This window comes from Myotis nattereri (assembly GCF_964212035.1).
Source record: "Myotis nattereri genome assembly, chromosome: 15".
Lineage (NCBI taxonomy): Eukaryota > Metazoa > Chordata > Mammalia > Chiroptera > Vespertilionidae > Myotis > Myotis nattereri.
Genome location: NC_138090.1, coordinates 20,493,644 through 20,518,291, shown reverse-complemented (window position 1 = coordinate 20,518,291; position 24,648 = coordinate 20,493,644). Strand labels below are relative to the sequence as shown.

The 24,648-nt window shown below is 46.4% G+C and overlaps 1 protein-coding gene across 2 annotated transcripts in view; it reads left to right on the top strand.

The window, feature by feature from the left end:
* Window positions 1–649: 649 nt before the first annotated feature.
* Window positions 650–24,648, top strand: part of ADAMTS18 (ADAM metallopeptidase with thrombospondin type 1 motif 18) — a gene marked incomplete at both ends in the record, with an annotated part of 125,795 nt that continues 101,796 nt past the window's right edge. For both annotated transcript variants that reach the window (XM_081108707.1, XM_081108706.1), the window contains 3 exons: window positions 650–739; window positions 841–928; window positions 4,120–4,436. In XM_081108707.1, coding sequence (XP_080964833.1) covers window positions 650–739; window positions 841–928; window positions 4,120–4,436 — 495 coding nt within the window. The remainder of the gene's footprint in view (window positions 740–840; window positions 929–4,119; window positions 4,437–24,648) is intronic.

The following is a 24,648-nucleotide window of genomic DNA, read 5'->3' as shown; positions in this document are numbered from 1 at the left end:
GTGCCTCCCTCCCCCTTTCTCAGCTCATCTCTTCCTGCGCTTAAAGCTGAAATTCCGTCTTCAAGCCCGACCCAGGGCGCTCCCAGCTCTCTCTCGGCGGTGGGTCCCTCCCTCCCACTTGCACTCACCCAGCCTCCCCTCCCTCTTCGCCCCCTCCCTCGGAGCAGGAGCCGGGAATCCCACGCCCTAGCACCAGCCCGGGGGCTCGGACGGGCCCGGGAGCCGCTGGTCGCCAATCACCGTGCGGTGGAGAGGCGGGCGCTTGGCTCCGGCGCGCTGGGGGAGCCAGCTGGCGCTGCTTTCCCCGGGAGCCTCAGACGCTCGCACAGACCCAGACAGACGCACAGACTGGCGGGCAAGCGCGCGGGCAGGCACGGACAGAGTCCCCCGGCCGTTTGCACTCGGAGGCGCGCGCCAGCCCCGGCCCGCGGAGGCCCCCGTTCGCCAAGGGGAGCCGCAGGCGGCCGCTCCGCAGCCGGCGCCCGCCGAAGGGAGGGCGCGCAGGCGGCAGGAGTCGGGGAGGCCCCAGCGCGCCCGGCCCGCGATGTGAGCGGCGGCGGCTCCCACCTGGCGCCGCACCTGGAGCGCCGCGCTCCGGGGCGGCGGGGAGAATGCGCGCCGTCCGCAGCCGCCTCGCCCGCACCTGACCATGGAGTGCGCCCTCCTGCTCGCGTGCGCCCTCCCCGCCGCCGGCGCGGGCCCGCCGTGGGCTCCGGCGGGACTGGGGCGCGTGGCCAAGGCAGGTGCCCGCCGACGGGGCGCGCCGAGAGTGGGTGGCGGGGGGCGCCAGGGGCAAGCCCCCCGCGCCCCTCACGCGCGATGTCCCCTTTTCTCTTGCAGGCGCTCCAGCTGTGCTGCCTCTGCTGTGCCTGGGTCGCCGCAGCCCTAGCCAGTGACAGCCACTGCGGCGGCAGCGGATTGAATGACGGTTCGTACTTGCCCCCCCACCCCACCCCTAGGAGTCTGTCCAGGCACTTTGTCCCTTCTTCCCCCCCCCCCCCGCAAAGAGGGGAAAAGGTACAAAGGCTCACCCCCACCCCCACCCCCTCCGCCCCCAACGTGGCAGGTGTGTGTGCGTGTTGGAAATGGTTCCTGTTTGTAGAGGGGGGAAGTGTGGCAAGGACTCAGAATTTATCAAAAGAATCAATGCCTCAAGCTTCAAGTCACATAAATGAGAAAACAATACTTTCCCTTGTTCACAGATGGCTTGTTTTAAAAATAAAATCGTAGTGTGGTGAAAAATTAGGAAGTGGATACGGACTAGGCGGTTGGTATCAAAAGGCACCTTGCTCCCTTCCCTTCCTCCCCTGGGCAAGCCTGTGGGACCTACTGTCTTGGGGATGAAAGAATATGGACCCCTTTCTTTCCCCACACCTCTCCTCCTCCCTCTCCTCTCCACTTCTGTTCCCTGTCTTCCTTTCCTCTCTGCTTCTTTGCCCTTGTGTCCTGGATTCCCAGAGGCCACTGTTAGAGGGAAGAAGATAGCTTGAGGTATCTGGAGTCTTTATCTCTTCCGAGGTTCCCCAGCTGAAAACCTCCAGACCACCCCTCGCTTCTATCATTTATTAACTTCTGATGGCGCCCAGAAGGAAAATCCTTGTCTCCATGTTCCCACCAGCTACAGACCAGCTGATCCCTGATCCAAGGTGTCCAGCAAGACCTGAGGTTCAACCAATTCTCTAATCTTTATCCTTGCAGGATCATGTCCTCCTATCAGGGAACAAGGGATCATCTTGGGGACAGGGAATGGCAGCGCCATGAAGAGGGACTGGGGCAGGGAGTGGGTCAGTGAGGGAGGGAGTAGGACAGAGCAGGAATTAGCTATTGAGAAGAGCTTTGGTCCAACCAGAAAGGCTGGCTGCGGTTTCTAAAACAACCTCCCATTGTCCCATCTGGTCAGATGGCTGCAGGCTCCCTCTGTTCCAGCTGCCACCTGTAGGGACCTCATCTTTAGTCAGCCCCTGAGCTGATTGATCAGGTCATTCTCCACAGGGGACTCTCATTGCCCCTTCCCATCAAGGACTGAATATCATCATCAGCCTGCTCATTCTCCCCTTGGAAGCAAACTGGTAGCAGGTGTGGTGTCTGAGTGGGTGGGGCTGAGGGGGGAGGGCGGGGGCGGGGACGGGGGCTTTTCAGTCTGAGTCCCTTAAAGCAGCGGTTCTCAACCTGTGGGTTGTGACCCCTTTCACAGGGGTCGCCTAAGACCATCGGAAAACACATATATAATTACATATTGTTTTTGTGATTAATCACTATGCTTTAATTATGTTCAATTTGTAACAATGAAAATACATCCTGCATATCAGATATCTACATTACGATTCATAACAGTAGCAAAATTACAGTTATGAAGTAGCAACGAAAATAATTTTATGGTTGGGGGTCACCACAACATGAGGAACTGTATTCAAGGGTCGCGGTATTAGGAAGGTTGAGAACCACTGCAAAGGCTGGCTAAGGATCCCACAGGGCCTCCCAGTTAAGAGCAGGCAGGGTTTCAGATGGTTCTGGACAAGGAGGTCAGAAACAACTTATTGGAGAGGCTCTGTTGCACGTGTCAGGGGTGGTTCACACAGTTAGGTTTTAGTAAGGGAGGAAGTGGATTTTTCACTAAGAAAAAGCTGCATTGAATCGAAAACCACATACCTGTAAAGCATCATAATAGAGATTTTTTAAAAAAAGAAGAGAAATAGTGTACACCTGCTTTGTTTCTTAAGGTTAAGAGAGGAGGAAAACTTCTTTTCCAATTATTTTTTAATATGTATGCCAATTTGCAAGTATTTCTAGTTAAAGGAGTCAGAGAAGGAGAGAGACAGGACACAGAGAATATTGTAAGAATGGGAGTTGCTCAAGCACTAAGAGTCACAGATGGTCAAACAGGAGAAAACATTTTAAAGTTGTCATATTGGTATTTTTTTCAAACATAATAATACTTTGATATGATTCCTGTTAGCTACAGGGCTTCTTTATCTTTATCCTTTTTTTACTATTTTGGGAAAAGGGAAATTCCTGTTTTCCTCCTCCTTGAACGAGGACCCCGGTGACTCAAGCATGCCTCTTAGTTATTTGGAATCTTTCTAAACACTTTCCAAATTAGTTTCCCATTCTGTGCCTAGAAAGTGGAAATGCAGAGCGTTTTTTTTAAAGCACAGAGGGCATATTCCACATCATTTTGTGGGATGAGACTTTTCAGTTTCAATGTGTTGTGATAGAAAGCAGTGTGCTGGCTTCTCATTTTTTTTTTTTTTTTAAGCAGCAAATTGTTTTTTAGCTCCTCCTCTCAGGAACAAGCAGCAATTAGTGCAGCTCCAGGGAGCAATGGTGAAGGTATTTCTAAACATGCCTTTCCAGGTGTCCCTGCTCTGACAACATGTCTGAGCAATTTGAAACATCATCCTGCATAGGAAAAAGCCCTGACAGTGTTGAGGCATTTTTATGCATCCACTCTATTGGGTGCTTACAATTAAATGGGATTGTCCCTGCAAAATCTCATAGTAAAAGGTTAAGAGTGCTACAAGTTCTGGAGTTTTATTGTCACGTATAATTAATATTGGAAATAGGAAACTGCGGTTACTTGTGCATTTTCTGAGGAATCCTCTCAAGTTACTCAGCACTGTGAGTTATTTGACATTTAAATTCTGCCTCCCCTCCCCGCCCCCCACCTTCCCCCACCCCATCACCCCTCCCCCAGAAAATGGTCCCAATTCAGTTTAAACACAAAGATAGTAATCTCCTTAAATTTCAATTCTTTACTTTGGTAGTTTTATATGTATGTTGTCTCCCAAAAAAGCAATGTTTATGAATGAATGGCTCAGTGACTAATATAGGAAAAGTCCATCTCTCTTCTCCCCAGACCAGGAGAGTTTGCGGCCTTTTCCACAAATATTCTTCACATTCATCAAGGTTGTGCTTGGCTGTTAGTGTTCATAGGAATTAGTGAGGCAGAGCTAATGGGAAGGACCACGGGTCCTCCTCTGAATTATATTTCATGTAGACGCATGGCCACAGGAACAAAGATACCTTTGAGCCGTGCATCGCTCTCGGCCAGCCTGGTGGGAGGTGTCGGGTTGGCATTGCGGGCTCAGGGTGCTGACAGCTAAACCTTTCCCCTTGCAGATTACGTCTTTGTCACACCAGTAGAAGTGGACGCGGGCGGGTCCTATATTTCCCACGACATTGTGCACAGCGGCAGGAGAAAGCGGTCAGCGCAGAGTGCCAGCAGCTCCCTGCATTACCAATTTTCAGCATTTGGACAGGAGCTCCACTTAGAGCTGAAGCCCTCGGCGATTTTGAGCAGTCACTTTATTGTCCAGGTACTTGGAAAAGATGGTGCTTCAGAGCCTCGGGGACCCAGGGTGCAGCGCTGTTTCTATCAGGGATTTATCAGAAATGACAACTCCTCCTCCGTGGCCGTGTCAACCTGTGCCGGCTTGGTAAGTACCCCGCACTCTGCGTCGACTCCCTCTTCTGAGTGCATTCTGTACAACTTGAAGGAACAGATGTCTGCAATATTAAGCGCTCTGCCAGCCAGTTCGACCCATTCACACTGTCAGCTTTGATACTTATGATATTCTCAATTGAATTAATCTAATCTGCTCCCAGAAAGAGAAAGTAGAATAGAACTTTAATGACCATTTAGAACATTTCTTTTGATGTTTAATGGTCTGGGCCTCTTCATACTCTGTGTTTGAGACAATCCCCAAGGAAATTAATTTGATGGATGCCATTCGCATTGTAAAGTCTTGGGAGATCAGGCATTATATAAATCGACCAAGCTGCGTGCCTCCGCGTTGCTTTGAAATGGGAAAACTGTATTTCGGTGCAGAACTGCATTCGGCAGCCCTGCTAAGTCCAACCTTCATGGAGAAGGGACGCCTTTTGTTTTCTTTGACCTGTTCGTGTTCCGCTCGTGTGAGACGTCCTTGTAGAGTGTGGTGTGTTCGGGGCTGCCAGGGTGAAGTGTGCTGTCCAGGGACGCAGACCGCTTAGGAGCATTTGGGACAAGTGTTCTTTCCCCTCTTGTGTGATCCTCATCTGTTGAGCTCAGGGCCAAGAATATTCGTGTAAGTGATACTTGACTCAGAATTCAATCAAATGCATGAGGCAGTAAATGGCATTTGGGGTTGATTTCATTCTGTGTTGCAATTGAGAAGTGTCTGGAACTGACATAAGTGTAAGTGTGTGTGTGTGTGTGTGTGTGTGTGTGTTGAGATACTGAAACACATGAAAGTCATGCTCTGGGATGACTAGAAGAAGGAGAATGTGAGAAAGCCCAGTTGCATATGTAGTAATGTACATGGTACATCATGACACAAAATAAGAGTGGTTCCACCCAGCCAGCATAGCTCAGTGGTGGAGTCTTGACCTATAAACCAGAAGGTCATGGTTTGCTTCTTGGTCAGGGCACATGCCCAGGTTGCGGGCTACATCCCCAGTGTGAGGTGCACAGGAGGCCGATAATTCTCTTTGGTCATTGATGTTGCTATCTCTTTCTCCCTCTTCCTTCCTCTCTGAAATAAATAAAAAAATATTTTAAAAATAAAAAAGAGTGGCTGGGTGCAGGTGAATGAGGACTTCCATGTTCCTGGCTAGTTGAAACTTTACTATTTAAGTTTATTTTCCTGACACTGTGGCTTGAAATTAGCTAAAATATTTCATTACCACCAGAGTTATGATATCCTTTGGTACAGTCTTTAAAGCATAGAGTGAAACAAAGATTTAACAATTCCCAACTAAGCTTGATCCATTTAAATGATCAATGTGGCTCTCTAATAACCTGTATATCATAACATGGTTGTATGCACATATGTGTGCCTGCACAAACATGAATATCTCTTGTTTTTTTGGTTTTGTTGTCATGAGTCTCCTGCTCTTTGGGGGGCTTCCTTCCATCTTTCTCTCTCTCTTCTCTATTCCAGTGTCCTGGTGTCTTCAGAAGGCACCCACCATCGTGGCTTACACTATCCCAGGCCATACAGCAGTGGTTAAGAGCAGTCTGGTCAGGATCATTCTCACCCCAGCACTCACTCGTAGGACCTTGGGCAAGTTACTCATCTCTGTGTCTTAGTTTTTTCACCTCTAAAATGGGGACAATGAGAGTTTAGATAATAGCGCTGTAGGGAGGAAGTGACTTCTTACATGGGAAGTGCTAGAGCTATCCCTAGAAGGGAATAATTGCTCTGTGTGTGTTCTGGTTCCCACAAAACGTAGTCTCTTCTCGTTTAGCTCTCTCGGGATTCCACTCTTGTGAGTGATGGGAAATCTGATCAGTTGTCTCGTATGACTAGATGTTGGGTTATTTCTCCTAAGGAGGAGATTTTCTTTTGAACAGAGAGCAAATGATCACTTAACACATAAGAAGAATGAGGCAAGTTAATGTTCATCTTTGTGGTGGATGTGAGAGAGGTCATTGACAGCCACATGTATATAAGGCTGATATAAAGTGGATTCTGTTCCAATGTGCAACATACTCTTAATTAACTTTATTTCTGTAGGCTTCATTTCCCTCTCCTGAAACATGTACCATTGACATGTACCATTCCTGAGGCCATTGACATCTCTATGCATCTGCCTCTGATTATCCAATTTGTTGGTCCTAGAAGGACCCATTTAGCATGGTGTAGGGGGAGAATCAAGCTTATCTCATTGCATTACCCACCTTTCTGTGACCCTGCAAAGCACATACACCCAGACTCTACTCAACAATAAGAAAATAAAACAAGAGGACAGAGCCACAACTGAGAAGCCAAGACTGCTCTGTATTAATTTGTTTAACCTTGTGTTGAAATATACTGTATATACAGAAAAATGCAAAAATCATTGAGTACAGCTTAAGGAATTTTCAAAAAGTTCACATGCATGTGACCACCAACCAGATCAAACAAGACATTGCCAGTGCTTTGGAACAGCGGTCGGCAACCGGTGGTCCGCAGACCACTGGTGGTCCATGAGGTCTGAAAGGTTGGCGACCGCTGCTTTAGAAGATCCCCCATGGCCCCTTCCCGGTCACTGCCCACCATAGGTGACCATTCTCCTAACTTCTAACATTGCTCAATGTTGCCTATTTTAATGTTTTACATAAGTAGAACATACAATATTCCTCTGTATGAATACTTTACAATGTTTCTATTTAATGGTCGACATTCAAGTTGTTTTCAGTTTTGGGTTGTTATGAAGACTACTGCTGACCCTTCTTCTGTATGCCTTTTGGTGGCATTATGGACACATTCTCTTGGAAGCCCACCTAATAATGAAGTTTCTGGATCACAGGTTATGTGTATATTAAGCTTTAGTAGATTCTGCCAAACAGCTTTTCAAAGTGATTGCACTAATTTGCACTCCCATCGGCCGTGTGTGATTTTCAGAGTTCCAGTTGCTCCACATGCTCACCAACACTTGCTATTGTCTATCTTTTTCTTTTTAGCCACTCTGATAGATGGATGTGAAGCAGTTATGGGTTTAGTTTGTATTGTCCTGATGGGTGTTGAAGTTGAGTATCGTTTCTCATGCCTTTTGCCCATTTATATATTCTCTTTGCCAATCTATCTATATCATACTTGGACAAGAAATAGTACAAATATTTTCAACCTAAACTGTGGTTGTATGGGGCACGGCTACAGTGTTTTGGCCAGGCTCAAGCCTCGGACTAATGAAAGGACAGGGTCCTCTCATTGCCACGTGCAAGTCCCAGCTGCAGGGCAGGGCCCTCCCAGCACAATCATAGCCAACGGCTGTGGTTGTAAGCTTGAACTATGGTCCACACACATAGCCCCACGTGCCTTGTGATAGAGTTCAGGTGCCTGTAGTTGAGTGAGGTTGGAACTCACGAGAATGCTGTAAACAACGTGATCACGCCCCTACTTTGCCTCGTGGCATCTGCTATAAAATAAAGACACGGCTTGTGGGCGCTGTCGTTGTCTCTTCATCAGGGAGCAGCGTCCCACCGAGACCCAGCTTTCATTCTCTTGTCTGTCTTTTCTCAATCCTTTCACCACCACCCCCCCCCCACACACACACACACACACACTCAGGGTCACTGAACCAGGCTGAGCTGGCGCGGCACATAAGGCGCTCTGGGGCTGAGTATGCCATGGCCGTGCCGGCTCCCCACATGGTTGTTTTTCCTTTCTTGGTGAATAGAAGCAGGAATTCTGAGCAAAAACACCTTTGTCAACTTAACATCATGGTTATTATGGCTTTGTCTCTCTAACAGGGCATTGATCTGCTTGTGCACCCTTTGTGAACCTATCAAATAGCAATAGGTGAGCACTGTGAAATCACATGAGACGCCACATAGAGGGGACTCTTCACTAAGGATGTTGAGAAATGGGGATGGAGGGAAATAACTATGTTGGGAGGAAGAATTTCTTCATCGTTTCTGCCACCTGGAACCCATAGACATTGCCCAGCTTCTTGGGCTAAACAAGGGGTTAATACTTTCTCTAAAGTTAATTAGCAACTACTGTAATGGATTCAGGATAGTGAATGATTCATGAGTTCAGGAGAAAGGCAACATGCTTCTAACATGCTTGTTGAGAGACTCATCCAAGGCCACCTGCTAGAAGAGATGAGCAACTCTTTTTAATACAGAAACGGACATGAGATAACTGAGACTAAGAAATAGCCCTCCTTCCACTTAAAGTCTCTACATTAGCGTTTCTCCAAGAGTGGGGCAGGGCGGCTGGCATCAGAATGCCTTTAGGGGACAGAGCAATCTCCTAGTGTGCATGCAGTGTGCACTGGGAAAGTAATAAGTCACCTTTGGATAACTAAGTGCCAGTAGGGAAGCTAACCATTGTCTTGACTGCTAGGGAAACCCCAGGAGAAAGCGACAATGGTTCAAAGGGTTATAGTAGTGAAATGTAAGTACTTCCATGTATACATGTCCACTCCAGCTACGGTTTCTCAGGCAGGGAATTTCCCTCAATAATTCAAAATTAAACTACTTAAAATATTTTCTGAAAAGGCACTCCCCCAAACTGACAGGTCTCACTTTACTCAGGAGTTGAGTAGGCAGTTATTGATTTGGAATAATTCATAAAACAGGAGTTGGGAACTACCCTGAGTGAATACTGCCTACCTTTATGTCTGGGGTGATTGTTTTTAAATTTTGAATGCCTTTATCAACGAGCAAGCCTTCCCCAGTTTAGCACTGGCCCCTGCCTTGCACTCTATGAAGATATTTGGATTTGCAGCCCTTGACCCAGAATCTCAGGGTTGCAGATTAACCTAATCTATATCGCTATGTGTTGTGATGTCCTCTTTACCATATCCAGCCTCTTATTTATATTATATTACTAGAGGCCCGGTGCATGAAAATTCATGCACCTGAAGGGGGGGGGGGTCCCTCAGCTCAGCCTGCCCCCTCTCACAGTCCGGGAGCCCTCAGGGGTGGGAGGCGATGCTCCCATCACACCTCTGCTGCTGCCACTGCCAGCAGCACAAGCCTCAGCCGGCCCTGGTTATCTGAGCCTCAGGCAGCTCTGGGTGACTGGGCAGCCGACATCCGAGGCTGCCTGCACCTCAGGCCGGCCCTGAGCAGCTGGGGGGCTGAGGGTGAGTCTGGCCACACCACGCGCCTGCTACCCCCCTCCCCCCACAAGCGAGGCTGAAAGGACGGGGGGGACTCCGGCGGGCCTGACGGGACTGGGCGCCGCCATCTTTGTGACAGTGTGATGGTCAATTTGCATATTCCCTCTTTATTAGATACGATTGATTTCAGAGAGGAAGGGGAGGGAGATAGAGATAGAAACATCAATGATGAGAGAGAATCATTGATCAGCTGCCTCCTGCATGCCCCACACTGGGGGATCAAGCCCACAACCGGGCATATACCCCAACCTGGAATTGAACTCTGACCCCCTGGTTCATGAAGAGAAGGTCATTTCATCCAGGAAGTCCATGCCATTGTTGAGAGACTCTTCCTCTTGCTGTTGAACTTCAACCTACCTTCTTATTACCTTCACCAATATTTCTTAATTTTCTTTTCCAGGGTGATAGAAAAAGAACTATATTTTTCTTCTTACATGATGGGAGATCTAAAAAGACCTTTCTCCCCAAAAATGTTCCACCTTGGTGATCCCTTTTATTAGGAGAGTGATCTTCAGAGTACAATCAGAGGCCTTAGCTTCACTTCAAGTGTTAACTTTTTGAATTTCTTTACCCACAATAGAAGCTGGGCCCAGGAATGTATATTTTTAATCCTCCAAATGATTTCAATGCATACTAACAGTAGGGAACCATTGGATTAAGACCTTGGCTATGCAGGAAAATCTTTTTAATTGGTTTATTGTTGGTTTGACAGATTGATTCCATTTTTGAAAGTTGGTGGAAGGGTATTTTGAGAAGTGACTAATGATTAGTCTTTCATTCAACAACTATTGGTGAGCTTCTGTTATGTCAGGCACTGTCCAGAGCACTGTGAGTAAAACCAGAAGAGAATGAATGCTGTACTCTAGCCCATAGGATTTTGTTCTAAGGGAGAAATGGAGCAGCAATTTTAGCTCTAGAAATTGGTATTTTATTTTGAACCAAGCTATGGTACAACAAAACCCTGGAACAAAGAACCATGGGGCATGGTTCTAGAAAAGGGGACAACATGGTCAAGTTAGGGTCAACGCCACCTCTTGGAGTTTTACCAGGCACATTAGCACATTAATGATTCAGAAATATCCTGCATTAATGATATTTGTTTAACTCTGTTTAAACCTAGAGTTTCTCTAATTTAGTTGGTCATGAAAATCTTTTTCAAGGAGCATCTCTTGGTAGTCTTTTAGTAACAAGAAAGTCATGAAAGCAATAATTCCCCAAAAAGATATTATAATATTATGTATTGATTTCTAACTGTTAAGGGATGCTTCAGGGAAAAAAAAGGATTTCATGATCACATAAATGATTTCTTGGTCATATATCATCATATAAGTAGGGATATGTTAAATTTAAGTGCAATTAGGTGAATGTGTTTTCTGTAATACATTTCACACCTTTTAATATGCCAGTAGGCATCGTGAAACTCTAAAAGGTGGAATTTTGATACTAATTTAACTACTCCCTTCCTTTTAAGCCATACTTCTATCAGCAACTTGTCCAGGGTTCTGTGGTTGGCCGTAAAAGAGCAATACCTAGGTCTAAGATTATTTGCCCTTGACCGGTACCTGATAAATCCAATACCCATGTGTTCCAGTTGGGCAAATGCACTGCTAGCTTAAGAAACTCAACACCAAGCGCCATTCGCAACATGAAGATCAAGTGAAAATATGTAAAAAAAAATTGCGCCCAGATCTGTAACACATCGGTGCTTTACCTTTGATGAATGACCTGAGCTGGTGAGAGTGGCAGACGGCTGTGCTGTTCCTCTTGGCATCTTCCGTCCGGTCTCTGGTTAGGAGGATCAGCCTCCGCATGGCATCAGGGGCTCAGCAAGGACTGTGTGCCAGGATCCAGGCTGCCACCAGATCCCTCCAGCCTCCACTCGGATGCACTGTTCAGTTTTGTCACTTGGTTTTCCTTCCTCGCTCTTTGCTGTGTCCCCGACAGTTAAACTGTAAGTGGGTTTCTCCTCCATGGCTGGCTGCCCTCATGTCCAGATTGTATCTTTCTGAGTGGTGGCCTTTGTAGACTGTGATGGCAGGGGCCCGTTCTCCAAAGAGCCTGGGTCCCTGCGAGGAACTTGGAAGCAGTTAGGTTTCAATGGGTAGTAGGGAGGCTTTGATCTCCTCTTTTCTGAAGTATTTTATGACTCGGAAGGCTCAGCCATTGAGTTGTCTGTTGCTGGCCACTGCCTGCCCAGCAGTCTTTAGAAAGCCGATTTCCATTCCTAAGAGGGCTGAAGTTAAATGACCTTAGTCCAGGCGGGTGGGCTCTGCTGCTGCATGGGGCCTTGTTAGCTAGCAGGGGTTTGCTGAATTACACCCCGTTGGAGCTTTCTGGTCACTTGAGAGGATCATGTGAAATTCAGGATTAGCCTGGGTTGTATTTACAAGTTTTTGGATACAGGCTGATCCAAACCATTGATCCTTTCTTTGGTTATTACTTGATTCATCAATAGTAGAAAGATTTTTTTTTTTGTCTCTGTCCTGTATGCCCTCTTTTGACATGGTTTGTGAAGACAATTATTTACATATAGCAACTTTTTTTTTTAAGCAAAATTCCACCCAATCTCTTTTTGCAAAAAAAAAAAAAATGGACAAAGTTTTAGGCTGAGAACTGGACCCCTAGGCTGAGTTGAGGGTTGTTCAGATGGAGGGAGCAAGACTGCTCCTTCCCCCATACTCTCTGCCTGCCTGTGAGGCCACCAAAGCATCAGACTCTCCAGCATCGGACTCCATCAGACTTCAGCGCTTCGTGCCTCGCTTTTCTCATCTGTGAAGTGGCCATGGGAACGCTGTCTCTCACCAGGCACATTGTGACACTGTACAGTGAGCGCTTAGCCTGGCACGCACCCGATTGTTCTTGACCTTGGACGAGGAGAGGGTCTGGGAAGGAAGTGGCAACTTGGGAAGGCTAAGTCCTGGACTCTCTCCCAGCCAGTTGGGACAGGAAGAGAGCACTTAGGTGTTGGCCATCATCCCATTGAGAACGTTTAGGGATTTTGTGTGTGTGTGTGTAGGGGGGTGGGGGTGGGCGGGGCGGGGGGGGATTAACCACTTTTTATCAACTCTGAATAAATAAAATTAGAGAAAGATAAAGAGTCAAAGAGGAAGGCTCCACAAATAAAGATGTGGCTGAATGCATGTGTGCGAAAGCGATGCGGCGTAATGGCCTTGAGGGCCCACTCCGACGTCCCAGCTCTCAACTGCATGATCCACGGCCAATTATTTGCCCTCTCTGGGCTTCATTTCCTCTTTGGCAAGATGAGGATAATAGTAGTCCCTCCCCCGTGGGGGTTATGGATGCTTAACAGAAAGAAAAATACTCAGGTGCAATGCTCAAACTCGCACATGGCACCTAGCAATAATATGGGTAGTGGTAAAGAGGGAGTGCTGTTGTCATTACTGCAGACCTTCTCCCATAAAGGAGCTTTCAGATCGGCTAAGGCCAATCCTCCTCACCACCCACAGGCAGGGAAATTTCATCCGAGACAATAAGGATAGTTTATCTTTAAGCACTTGCTGAGCTATTAACCCTGGAGCTGTGGAGAGAGGAGTGGACTGAGATTCAGCCCCTGGCCTTTATAATATTTCCTGCCAGTCGGCATATGGGCAGTCAAGGTTTGCAGTGGCATGTTTTTTTCTCAATACACTTCGAAAAGAGCTGGACACTTTGGGGGAAAAAACACAAACATATAGTTGGGCCACACTCCTGCAAGTTCAGTAGGTCCTGCGTAGAGCCTGATGTCCATTTGAGTAAAGGGGAGAAAACTTCCCAGGGGTCCCAGCGGCCACTGGGGACTGTGAGTCAGTGTCCTAAAGGGGTCTGCAAGGCGCCAGCTCAGGGCAGGGGAGGACGACTGGAAGCTCTCTGGAAGGTTGCCTTTGCTTTATGGCGTGCATCACACCATGTTAGGGTGGTTATCCATGCTCTGACTAGCGTTAACCAGTACGTATGCTGGGGGGGTTTGGGGGGGGGGGCGGGCAGGCAGGGATGGCTAGGGTAAATCAAAATATAGAGATTGTTTTTATTTACATATTACAGGACTTTTCTTTTACAAGCAGAACAATTCTACCTACAACTAGATTAAGCATTTAAAGAACGTGGTTTTTTTTGGCTCTGGAGTCATCTTTCTAATTCGTCCCTCCTGGGCTAGGACGGCTAGCTTTCAGCAAGGTTGGACCAAAGATCCCCAGTGATGTCAGCACTGTGGTTCTCCCTTCTCAGTTTCTCAACAGTTTTCTGTTGCTAGTCTTCCTTTAGCATACAGGACATCCTGAGCTCCAGAGATCATTCAGAATTTCCTTGTGTGGCTGGTATCTCATGAGGCTTCCTCAGCAATAATAACACAGTTGTCACCTATCCTATATAATAAAAGCCTAATATGCAAATTTACCAAACAGCAGAATGACCGGTGGAACAACCAGTCACTATGACACGCACTGATCACCAAGGGGCAGACACTCAATGCGGGAACTGCCCACAGGCCCCACGCCAGCCAAGGTAGATGCCAGCGAGGGCCCCCCGAACACCCTGCCGGTCACCCCATAGATTGGCCCTGGTCGCCGGCCAGACCTAGGGACCCTACACATGCACGAATTTTGTGCACTGAGCCTCTAGTATCATATATGACAACAAGCATGTGGGACTGAGCTTTATTTGTTCTCTCACCTGTCTGTAAGCCTCAGAGGGCCAAGTCAGTTCATCTGTGTATCTGAACAAGATGCACCTTATGTTTTAATTTATGTACTGCTATGTGAATTACTGCATAGGAGGTCTGGAGTGTGGTGTAGAAACCTGGGATCTCCAGTTATCCATCAGCCTGAGCTCTTTCTGAAACCAGAGTCTATTGTTTCTGATGTGTGTGCTCACATGCATTAAAAATATGGACAAATTTCATTAGTACTTTTCCTGAAGTATTTTGGAGAAGGAGGTGTGCCTTAACATAATATGTATCTTGGAGTTCCTTCCTCATCACATATACATCTATCTTATCCTTTTAACTGCTGCATTTATAATCGTTACCTTCTGGTTAATGGTTTTTTAAGTTGTTGCTGAAAAGAACATGCATATATATGGGTCTTCTTAGTTGCATGCGATTCTATATTTTATGGGGGGAGAGGAAGGAGAGAGAGAGAGAGAGAGAGAGAGAGAGAGAGAGAGAGAGAGAGATCCTTTGTAAAATGCTGAGGCACCAAACACACATGGGACAATAGCTATGGCCCAAAATGTGCTTGCAGATATTGACGTTAGCCACCCAATATCACTGTAGCTATCTACTTGGTTGTGCAACATGCAAAGTTACTGGGAGCTCATTTATCTTTGTTTTCCCCGAGCCTACAACTGAGTCAGTTCGAAGAATAGTTCTGTCCCTCAGAGCATGTGTGTTGGTAACATTGCACTGTGTTCCACCATCAGAAATAAACAATTTAAGAGAAAAGCGTACCGAAGTCCAACTATGTACAGGCCCAAGGATAGCCCTGCACATTAAGTCTTTCACAACCAAAACTACTTGCCTGGGCTTCCTGCAGATCTCGGTGCACAAATACAGGAGTTCCTCCTCAGTTAGATCCAGTTATTCCCATGAAAGCCTGTTCCCACAGTTTTTTTCTGTCCAATTACAGGGCAGAGCCTGCTCAAATACCATAGTACAAGTCTGGCGAGAGTGGTCTGTCTGGGCGGCATGCTCACCTCTCCTGAAGGGATGCCTTTGATCTATCTCAGGATTTCATTTTCAGCTGAATTCTTTTGATTGCTTATTCATGCTTCTGAGCTTGGGAGTATTTTATCTGCCCTTATTCCCACTGCAAGTCAAGGGGGCATGCCTTCTAATATAAATTATCTAGTGCACATCACTAATTTACTAGACGTCGGCTGTGTGCACAGCCCTGCTCTGAGAGACGGCACTTGAAAGGGATTGAGATAAAGTAGTAAAAGGAGATTATCTCTCTGATGATTTACTGAGTTCTCCTCCACGGGAGTGCTGGTTAGTGTCTGTGGTTTCATTCTGTGATTTTTTCCAGTTTCTCATCTCTCTTTTATATCTTACTTTGCCGTTTCCAGGAGGCAAACAGTTACCCAGCGTAAATTTCCCTGTGAAGAGATAACAAACACCTTTTTTTGTTCCACCTTAATTACTGAGTTTAGGTCTGTTTTAATCGGCACAGAGATGTGGTGGAGAGAAAATATCAGCTAAATGCATTCTCACTCTTTAAATTTGTGAGCGTATTTTCCTGCTTCTTATTTTATCTCAGGCTTTTACAGTCCTTGCTTTCCCGTCAAATGCATTGAAGTAAGATGAATTTCTTTCTTTCAAAAAAGGATTCCTTTGGTGTGTAAGTACTAATTTCTGTTTCACATGCATATTTAGCATTGCCATTTATGATTCAACAGTGTCTAGATCAGTGCGGAGCTTTAAAAAATACAGATGTCCAGATCCCACTCCAAACCAATGAAAGCACCATGTCTGAGGGCGGGGCCCAGGCATCTGTATTCTTTAACGGGTCCCCACTTGGTTCTAATGGAGAGTCAAGATTGAGAACCCCTGGCCTAGATCAATGTCAGGGGCTTTAGAGATGCTATCACTTTAGAAATGTCATGTTCCAGGAGGCATGGGATTGTAGACGCCTCTCTTTCACTCACTAGCTATGTGATCTCTGTGAAATTATTCTTTTGGAAGGCATTTTATTTTGAAATAATTTTAGACTCACAAGAAGTTGCACAGATAATGCAGAGGGTTCCCATGTGCCCTTCGCTCAACTTTGGGACATGATCACATTATCTGAAAATCTAGTTTCCTCATCTGTAAAGTGGAGATGAAAAGAGAACTTCAAAGAGCTGTTTATGAGAATCATTGAGATGATGATATGTAATCATACATTGCTGTAGGTAGAACTGTAAGTTGGCCCCAAGCTTCTGGGCCCCTGGTGTACACACACCCTCTCTCGATTCCATCAATCACTGATTTAGATCCTGCCGGGAAGGGGTTTTACAGGTAGAATCAAGGCTTCAAGTCAGTGGACCTTAAGAAAGGGAGATTTTTCCAGGTAGGTTTGACCTCATCACGTAGAATCAGAAAGAGTCCGTGGTTCGTAGCCGGAGGGATTTGACATGGGAGAGAGGCACCGTTTCTGAGAGCGTGGGCCACGTGGCAAGGCATGCAGTGGCCTCTGGGAGCCGAGAGGGCCTCCAGCTGACAGCCAGCAAGGAATGGGCAGCAGCCCGGCAACTGAAAGGCACTAAACTCTGCCAACAATCTGGATGAACTTGCGGGTGGATTCTTTCCCAGAGCTTCCAGAGAGGAATGCAGCCTGGCACGCATCCGGATTTTAGCCTCAGGAAGCCCTGAGCAGAGAACCCAGTCGCGCTGTGCCCGGGCTCCTGACCTGCAGAGCTAATAAATGGGTGTTGTTTGTAAGCTGCTCTATATATGCGGTCATTTGTTACACAGCAATAAAAAAAAACTACAGAGAATGTCTACGGTGCTTACTCTGTAGCAGGTGTGAGCACCTAGTGAGTTTCTTCCCTTTCTGGAATCATAGTCATCTCAAATGATTCATCCATTACTCATCTTAAATTATCCATCAGACACTCATGCTACCTCCTGGGGCAGGTGGGACAATGGATCCAAGGAGAAGAGCAAGTGTCCTCAGATCCTCACTACTTGAAATTGCTTAGGAAATTGTCATATTTACCCAGGGTTTCTCCACAGGGCACTGTTGACATTGTGGATGGGTTCCTGTGGGGCACTTCCTGTGCATTGCAGGATTCTAAGCACCCCCAGTCTGTACCCACTAGAGGCCAGTGTCAACCAAAAGTGTTTCCAGGTATGGCCGAGTGCCCCCTCGGGGCAGAATTGTCCCTGGCTAAGAACCATTGATACAGCACCATTGCAAAGTGGCCTCTTTAATAAATGCATTTATGTAAGCTCCTTTTTTTTTTTTTCAGAGCATACTTGCTGTTTATTAGTGTCATTAAGAATAATGATGTCAGGTACTTCACCCACTTTTTGAAGAACTCAGCTGGGGAGGCGGAGTATGAAGATGCCTGGGGCTAAGGTGGATTGGGTAGCAGCAGCAAAACCATCTGTAAATACATTACAAGATGGGTATTTGCTTTTGAATTTCACAGCATGCTAACCAAGCTACTGAAAAAAATAACTGGATCTCTGAAGACACAGAGGTATATTTATAATAAAACTTGAGGCCTGGTGCACGGAATTTGTGCAACGGGGCGGGGGGGGGGGGCGTCCCTCGGCCCGGCCTTGGGGGATGTCCAACTGATGGCTTCTGGCTGAGTGGCGCTGCCCCTATGGGAGCGCACTGACCACCGGGGGCACCTCCTGTGTTGAGCATTTGCCCCCTGGTGATCAGTGTGTGTCATAGCGACCAAGTTTTGCCATTCAGTCGATTTGCATATTACCCTTTTATTATATAGGATTACTCTTGCCTTCTTATGATGGAGGGAGCCTAACCAGGTGGATTCTATTTCTGTATTTGCAGTGGTATATAAGTAAAAGTTTATTGCACTGTGTGTTCTCTTGACCTATAGGAATGAGGGCAGTGGGCAGTTCAGGGGATGAAATGGGAAAGGGTCTTAATGTTCTGTGAGGTGTGCTCAAGGCAGAGAACCTTATAAAGTTCTATTAGATTTTTCTGCCTCCTGCATGGAGTTGGGGAATTGATACATTTACTAAATATATAAATTCTTCACTGTACTTGGAGCTCTGTTTTAACTGGAATGTAAGATAAGGAGCCCAATTCTCTCAGATGCTTAGACTCACCAGCTGACCTGATCCTTTAACCTGTCTCTGTTCCCCCTTCCTCGAATAGACCCGTCATCTAAGAGTGAGAAGTACACTGGTATCTGTATAATTTGCAACATCCTTTAAATTCCTCAACCTCTTTATAAGTATATCAGGCAAACAAAGTTGAGGTCACTTTGGGGCTTATATTCCAAGCTATCAGCACCTAATTGCTTGACATTTCTTATTTTCCCTTTATTACTTCCTCTTTCCTACCCACCCATTCACTCACCCACACATCCACCCACCCACCTAACCACCTACCCACTCATTCATCCATCCTTCTAACCCAAACATTTATTACCAGCTTACTGTGTGCCTTAGTACTATGATAGACTGTGGAAACTCAAAAGTGATAATACGGTTCCTAAGTTCTAGGATATTCTAGTGGGAGAGTGGGGAGTAATAGGAATGTAAACACTTAGGGACAATGCGACAAAATCAGTTTTATACTTAAGATGTGGTTAAAGCACCATGAGAGCACAACCAGGGGAGTGATGTGTCTAACTTTTAACATCATGGCTGAGCAATTTAAATGATTGTGTCAGCTCGTGAAGGCATGTAGATGCCTGGTGATCTAACACACACATCCTTGTACCTTTCATTGCTCATAGGTCAACTCATAACATACCCGATTCTGGCCACTTCTTATCACCTCCGCTGCGACCTCTGTGATCTAAGCTACAGTTACCCTCTCGCCTGGATTCCTGCAGCAGCTTCCTGTCTGATGCTTCACTTCCATCTCCTGTGTCCCCATCATCTTTTCTTCTCCACCACCTAATGGCCTTTCCATTACCCACAGCATGTAATCCAAATTTCTTACCATGGACTACAAGACCCTGTGTGATCTGGCCCCTTTGGCCTAAATTTCCTATTCCTTTTTCCATCATACACTCCACCCAAGTCCTTCTGGACTCCACTGTCTTTCAATGTCCCCAGGAGCCCTTACTCCAGTGACTTTGCATGTCGAAGGCTCTTTCCCAAGGTGCTCATCTGCTTCCTTCCCTCCCAGTGCTCTCCCGTTCTCTGTGCAGATGTCAGCATTGCAGAAAGTTCTTCCCTGCCACCTGTCCCTCCCCACCCCCTCATCCTGTTCTCTTTTTCTTCTTACTCTTCACTTCTGTTATCATATACATGCCACCTTCGCCTCTGAGAGGGCCAGGCAGGGCTTCATCTCTGCTGTCTCCCAGTGGCTAGATTGGTCCCTGGCAAATAGTAGGCACTCACTAAACATTTGTTCCATGAATGTATGTAATTAACATGCTGGTAATTTAGAAACAGACACATCATTTCTATGTTTGGAATACATCATGATTTGGATATTTCTTAGGCATCCATTCATTTATTGAAAAAAAATGCATTAATTGGGTATCTTTTATGTGGATATTAGATGTGGAGATTTAGAGATGGCAGAGGCCACCTATAATTTTTTTGTCTGGACAGCAGCTGTTTCCCTAGTCTTTTCGTAAAAACATTGCAGTTTTCCTTGGGCACCTACCTTCCCCACTTCTACCGCAAACCCTTAAAATTTCAGTAGAGGTTACATGTTTTCCATAGTGACCCCTGAGAACATGAGATACCTTTGAGGACAGTGATTGGTTCAGGGATAAACATGGAACAGGATCAGAGTCCATAAAATCAAATTCTGGGGCACCCTCGGGGGTAGTGAAGAGGATGGACTGTAAGTCCAGAGTTGCTGGCAACCACCTTGTCACCTGAGAATAGGGCCATCCCAGTCTTGATGTCCAGCTGTGCCTGAAATTAAAGCACTTTGGGCTTTTCATTCATATGAACAATACCCCCCCCCCCCACCTTTTTTGTTCATCTAGTTTAACTTGAGTTTCTGTCATTTTGAAATGCAAGTCCTCACTGTGAGAGGGAGGAACAAGTTATGGAAAGTGCTCATAGTCTCACAGAGGAAACAGGCAAGCATAATGCATTAAGGGCTCTTGGCATAGAGTAGCCGACCGGTAAACACAGAGGCAATTTGCCCGCACACGTCGTGAATCAACATTTATTGGGTGCAGTGCCCCACCGCAGCCTTACTGCAGCTAGCATCGTCAATATTTGTTCCTACCAGTGCATCTTGGACACATTATCTGTCTTGTTGATTCACTACTCTGTCTGTCAATTGTCTTGTTATTACACACCTCACCATGTCTGCCAACAATAACTGCAGATGGCTTTAAAGCAGCAAATACAAGCGAGCACATTATATGCCTGTCAGTGCGCAGTTGGAAGGAGAGGGAGATGCCATGGTTGGCTTAGAGGATGACTTCACACGCCGTAACCACTTTTAATTGACTTCTTTGATTTGTTTGGACAATGACATGTGGGCCAATGTTGTAAACCAAGAATGCTTATTGATGGATTACATCGCTCAGCTTTCATATGCTGTTCAGTTGTGTCTTTGAAGATGTTTATTTTAATGAATCTAATTTTAGTGTGCAGTGGATTTTTATTTTTAAGTAATGACAACATTTAAAAAATGTCTCCCCCCCCCCCCCCATAAAAATCCTCTATTTTCTTTTTATGATTCATGGAATTCCATCTCCTCCTTGCTCTGGCACAGTGCTGTCTGGTAGAACGTAACACAAGCTAGCATATGTAGTTTACATTTTTCTAGTAATCATTTTAAAAGGCGAGGAAAAAGACAGGTGAAATTCACGTGGATTTTTGACTGAGTGGTGGATCAGTGCCCCTAATCCTCGCTTTGTTCAAGAATCAACTTTATATTTTATTTAATCTAATATATTGAAAATATTATTTCAAAATATAATCCATACAAAATTATTAATGAGGTACTTTTATCCTACATAATCCAGTGTGATTTTACAGTTACAGTTACTGGACAGTGTAAGGCTCGACATCTCCTATCCTGAAGTTCCCTAACATGTACAGCGAAAGCAAACAGGCAGGAAGGATTCACTTATTGACTAGTTTGCTGAAACTGCTTGTCTTCCAAACAGAACTTTCACAGCATCTTTAGTTTGCTTTTGAACACTTTCTGCATGGAATAGTTTGATATTTTTGTTTGGAGGTATCCCATTTATCAGTTACATAGCAATTGCACAATTTTGCTAGTGAAGCTGATTTAAAATAAGAATGCTAAATGGAATATTTCTCTTGAAGGTGAAAGAGAGTATGTCTTGAAAATTTTCAGAATTTTCACATGGATTTTCTTCTAATTATATTTGGTCAGATCCTGCTAGTTAACTTTCACTTTTCTAAAAAAAAGAAAGAAACTTTATTAAGTCTTACGTCTCTGGTTTGTTTTTATAATGTTTCCTAGTTAAACTAATTACCAGGTTGCAAAAGCAAAGCAGAATTATAGTCTTAAAAGCATTCATGCTCAGGATGTTAAAAGCTAAAGTCACACTATTAAAAATTCTTTTGATAATGGAGGGGTTCAGTGGCAAAAATAATCTAAATCAGTGAACATTTAAAAATAGATCGTATCTGACAGGATGACACTTAACATATTAGAATATGTACTTAGCACATTGTATTTCTGCAATGGTGTCTGGGCCCATTTTCCTGTCTGGTGGCAATGCTGACTGGGGTTTCCCAGCCTGCCCTGCAGTGGGTCTGCCCTCGCTGGAGAGTTCCAGCTGCCCAGCTTTAACTCAAAGGGTTGTAAACCCTTTGCTGTCTGACTTTCTTGGGCCAGAAAAGAAGAGGGTTCCCTCAGAAAGATATGAAGTAAGGAGCAGGTGGCCCTTGATTCACAGAAAGAAGGGAGACATTCTTGGCCCAGGGAAACAGCGCACCCCCTTCTCAGGTGCACCCCCTCCCACTTTCTATGCGTGGTGGTGGGCTCAGAGGGAAGGTTCTCCAGAGAAACAGAATGATGTGTGTATTATAGATGTTATATTAATATATAATTATTTTAGAATATCTACACTAATAAAAGAGAAACATGGTAATTGGCGTACGACCGCTACCCTTTTCATTTGCTAATCAGCGAGATATGCAAATTAACTGTCAGCCAAGATGGCGGCCAGCAGCCAGGCAGCTTGAAACTAACATGAGGCTTGCTTGCCTCAGTGATGGAGGATCGTTGGAGGAAACCAACTTTCCCCACCTGCGGCTGCAGGCCTCTGAGCGGGCAATTTAAGAAACATTGTAACAAATAACGCCGGACTTCAGCCAGCAGATTCGCAACATTGTAAGCAAAGGCCAGAAACCTACTTTCAGCCACGGAGGCCTAAGAGCTGGAGCCAAGCCTCAAGGTAAAGCTGGCCCAGAATAAAAAAAGAAAAAAGAAAAAAAGGAGTGGTTGGGAACTTCAGTCACTCCCAGCCTGAAAACAGCCCTCAGCCCCTCACCCAGACTGGCCAAGCACCCCAGTGGGGCCCTCCACCCTGATCCAGGACACCCTTCAGGGCAAACCAGCCGGCCCCACCCATGCACCAGGCCTCTACCCTATATAGTAAAAGGGTAATATGCCTCCCGGCACCGGGATCAGCGTGACAGGGGGCAGCGCCCAAACCCCCTGATCGCCCTGCCGCTCTGTGTGTGACAGGGGGTAGGGCCCCAACCCCCTGAGCAGCCCTGCTCTGTGCCTGATAGGGGGGGAGCTCCCCCTACCCCCACGGGCCCTGCTCTGTGTGTGATGGGGTAGAGCCATAACCTCCCCATCGGCCCTGCCCTGAGTGTGAGAGTGGCGGCGCCCCAACCCCCTGATCGGCCCTGCTCTGTGGGTGACGGGGTGGCGCCGCAACCTCCCAATCTGCCCTGCTCTGTGCATGACGGGGAGGCACCCCAACTCCCCAATTGGCCCTGCTCTGAGCCCAACCAGGGGCTGCACCTAGGGATTGGGCCTGCCCTCTGCCACCCGGGAGCAGGCCAAAGCCAGCAGATCGTTATCTCCCAAGGGGTCCCAGACTGCGAGAGGGCACAGGCCGGGCTGAGGGACCCCCCTCCCCCCCAAGTGCACAAATTTTTGTGCACCGGGCCTCTAGTTAATATATAACATCGATATATTACATATTATAACATTGCATATATGCAAATAAGTGTAAGGAATTGACTCGTGCATTCTGGAGGCTGAGAAGTCTCTGGATCTGCAGTTAGTGAACTGGAGGCTCAGAAGCGCCCGTGGTGGAAGGTCCAGGCAGAGTCAGAAGGCAGTAGATGACCGAGGTCCCACCCAGTGACAGGCGGAGAGAGCAAAGGCACCCTTACTCGGCCTTTTCGTTCATCCAGACCTTCAACAAGTAGAGGAGCCCACCCACACGGAGGAGGGCGGTCTGCTTTACGCTGTGCACCGGCTCAGATGTTCATCCAGAAACGCGCTCACAGACACACCTGATGCTCAACCAGCTACCTGGGCCCCCCGCAGGGATTTAATAAAACAACCATTGCAGGATCTTTTCACCGCCCTTTGGAAAAGTTGATGTGTCTTTTGTTCTCATAACTCCAGTTGTGCTTTTATAGTTGGTAATGTGGTTGTTTCATTAAGGCCTGTCTCCCGAGCTAGACAGCAAGTGTCATGAGGCCATGAACTCTGCCTTTAATTTTTTTTTCCTTGTAGCTTAAGGACCTGTCATAGTGCCTGATGCTGACTTGTTTACCTACTGTCTTCATACATATATTCACATATAAATATATACACACATGTAATTTCACATTGATTGTATCTGAATGCAATCAAATAATATTTTAAATATTGAAAATTTGTCCAAAGTAATACACTCAGTAAATACGTATAGAGTGCCACCCAGGTAGTGTCGAGGGAACAGTCTAGCCTCGGGGCCCTGGCGAGGGCCATTAGCATCAGACTGATGTGTGAGTTACAGCATTTCATCTCCTGAGCAACCTGTGCTTCTCATTGTCCTCATCACTAACATGGATAAGATCACCTGTCTCTTATGCTTGCGGTGAGTCTCACAGCCTTCATGCAGAACGCATCACCCATGCCTTGGAGAGAGCAAGCATCTATCTCTTGGCCATTTACCATGTAATTGTTGGTGCCTTCTGTCTGCCAGGATGTGTTCTGGATACTGATATCCAGCAGCGAGTAAAGAGAAAAAGTCCCTGCCCTCAGGCCGGGAGGAAATCGGACAACAAACACACAAGCGAATACATAATCTGTCAGAAGGTCAGCGTGCTATAAAGGGCGGGGAGGGAGACTGGAGGGGCAGAAGCCTGGGGAGAGGGGGTATTTGTTCTTCCCAGTGGGTGGTCAGGAAAGGTCTCACTGGTGAGTTGACAATTGAGCAGAGACCCAAGGACATAAAGGAGCCAGTCAT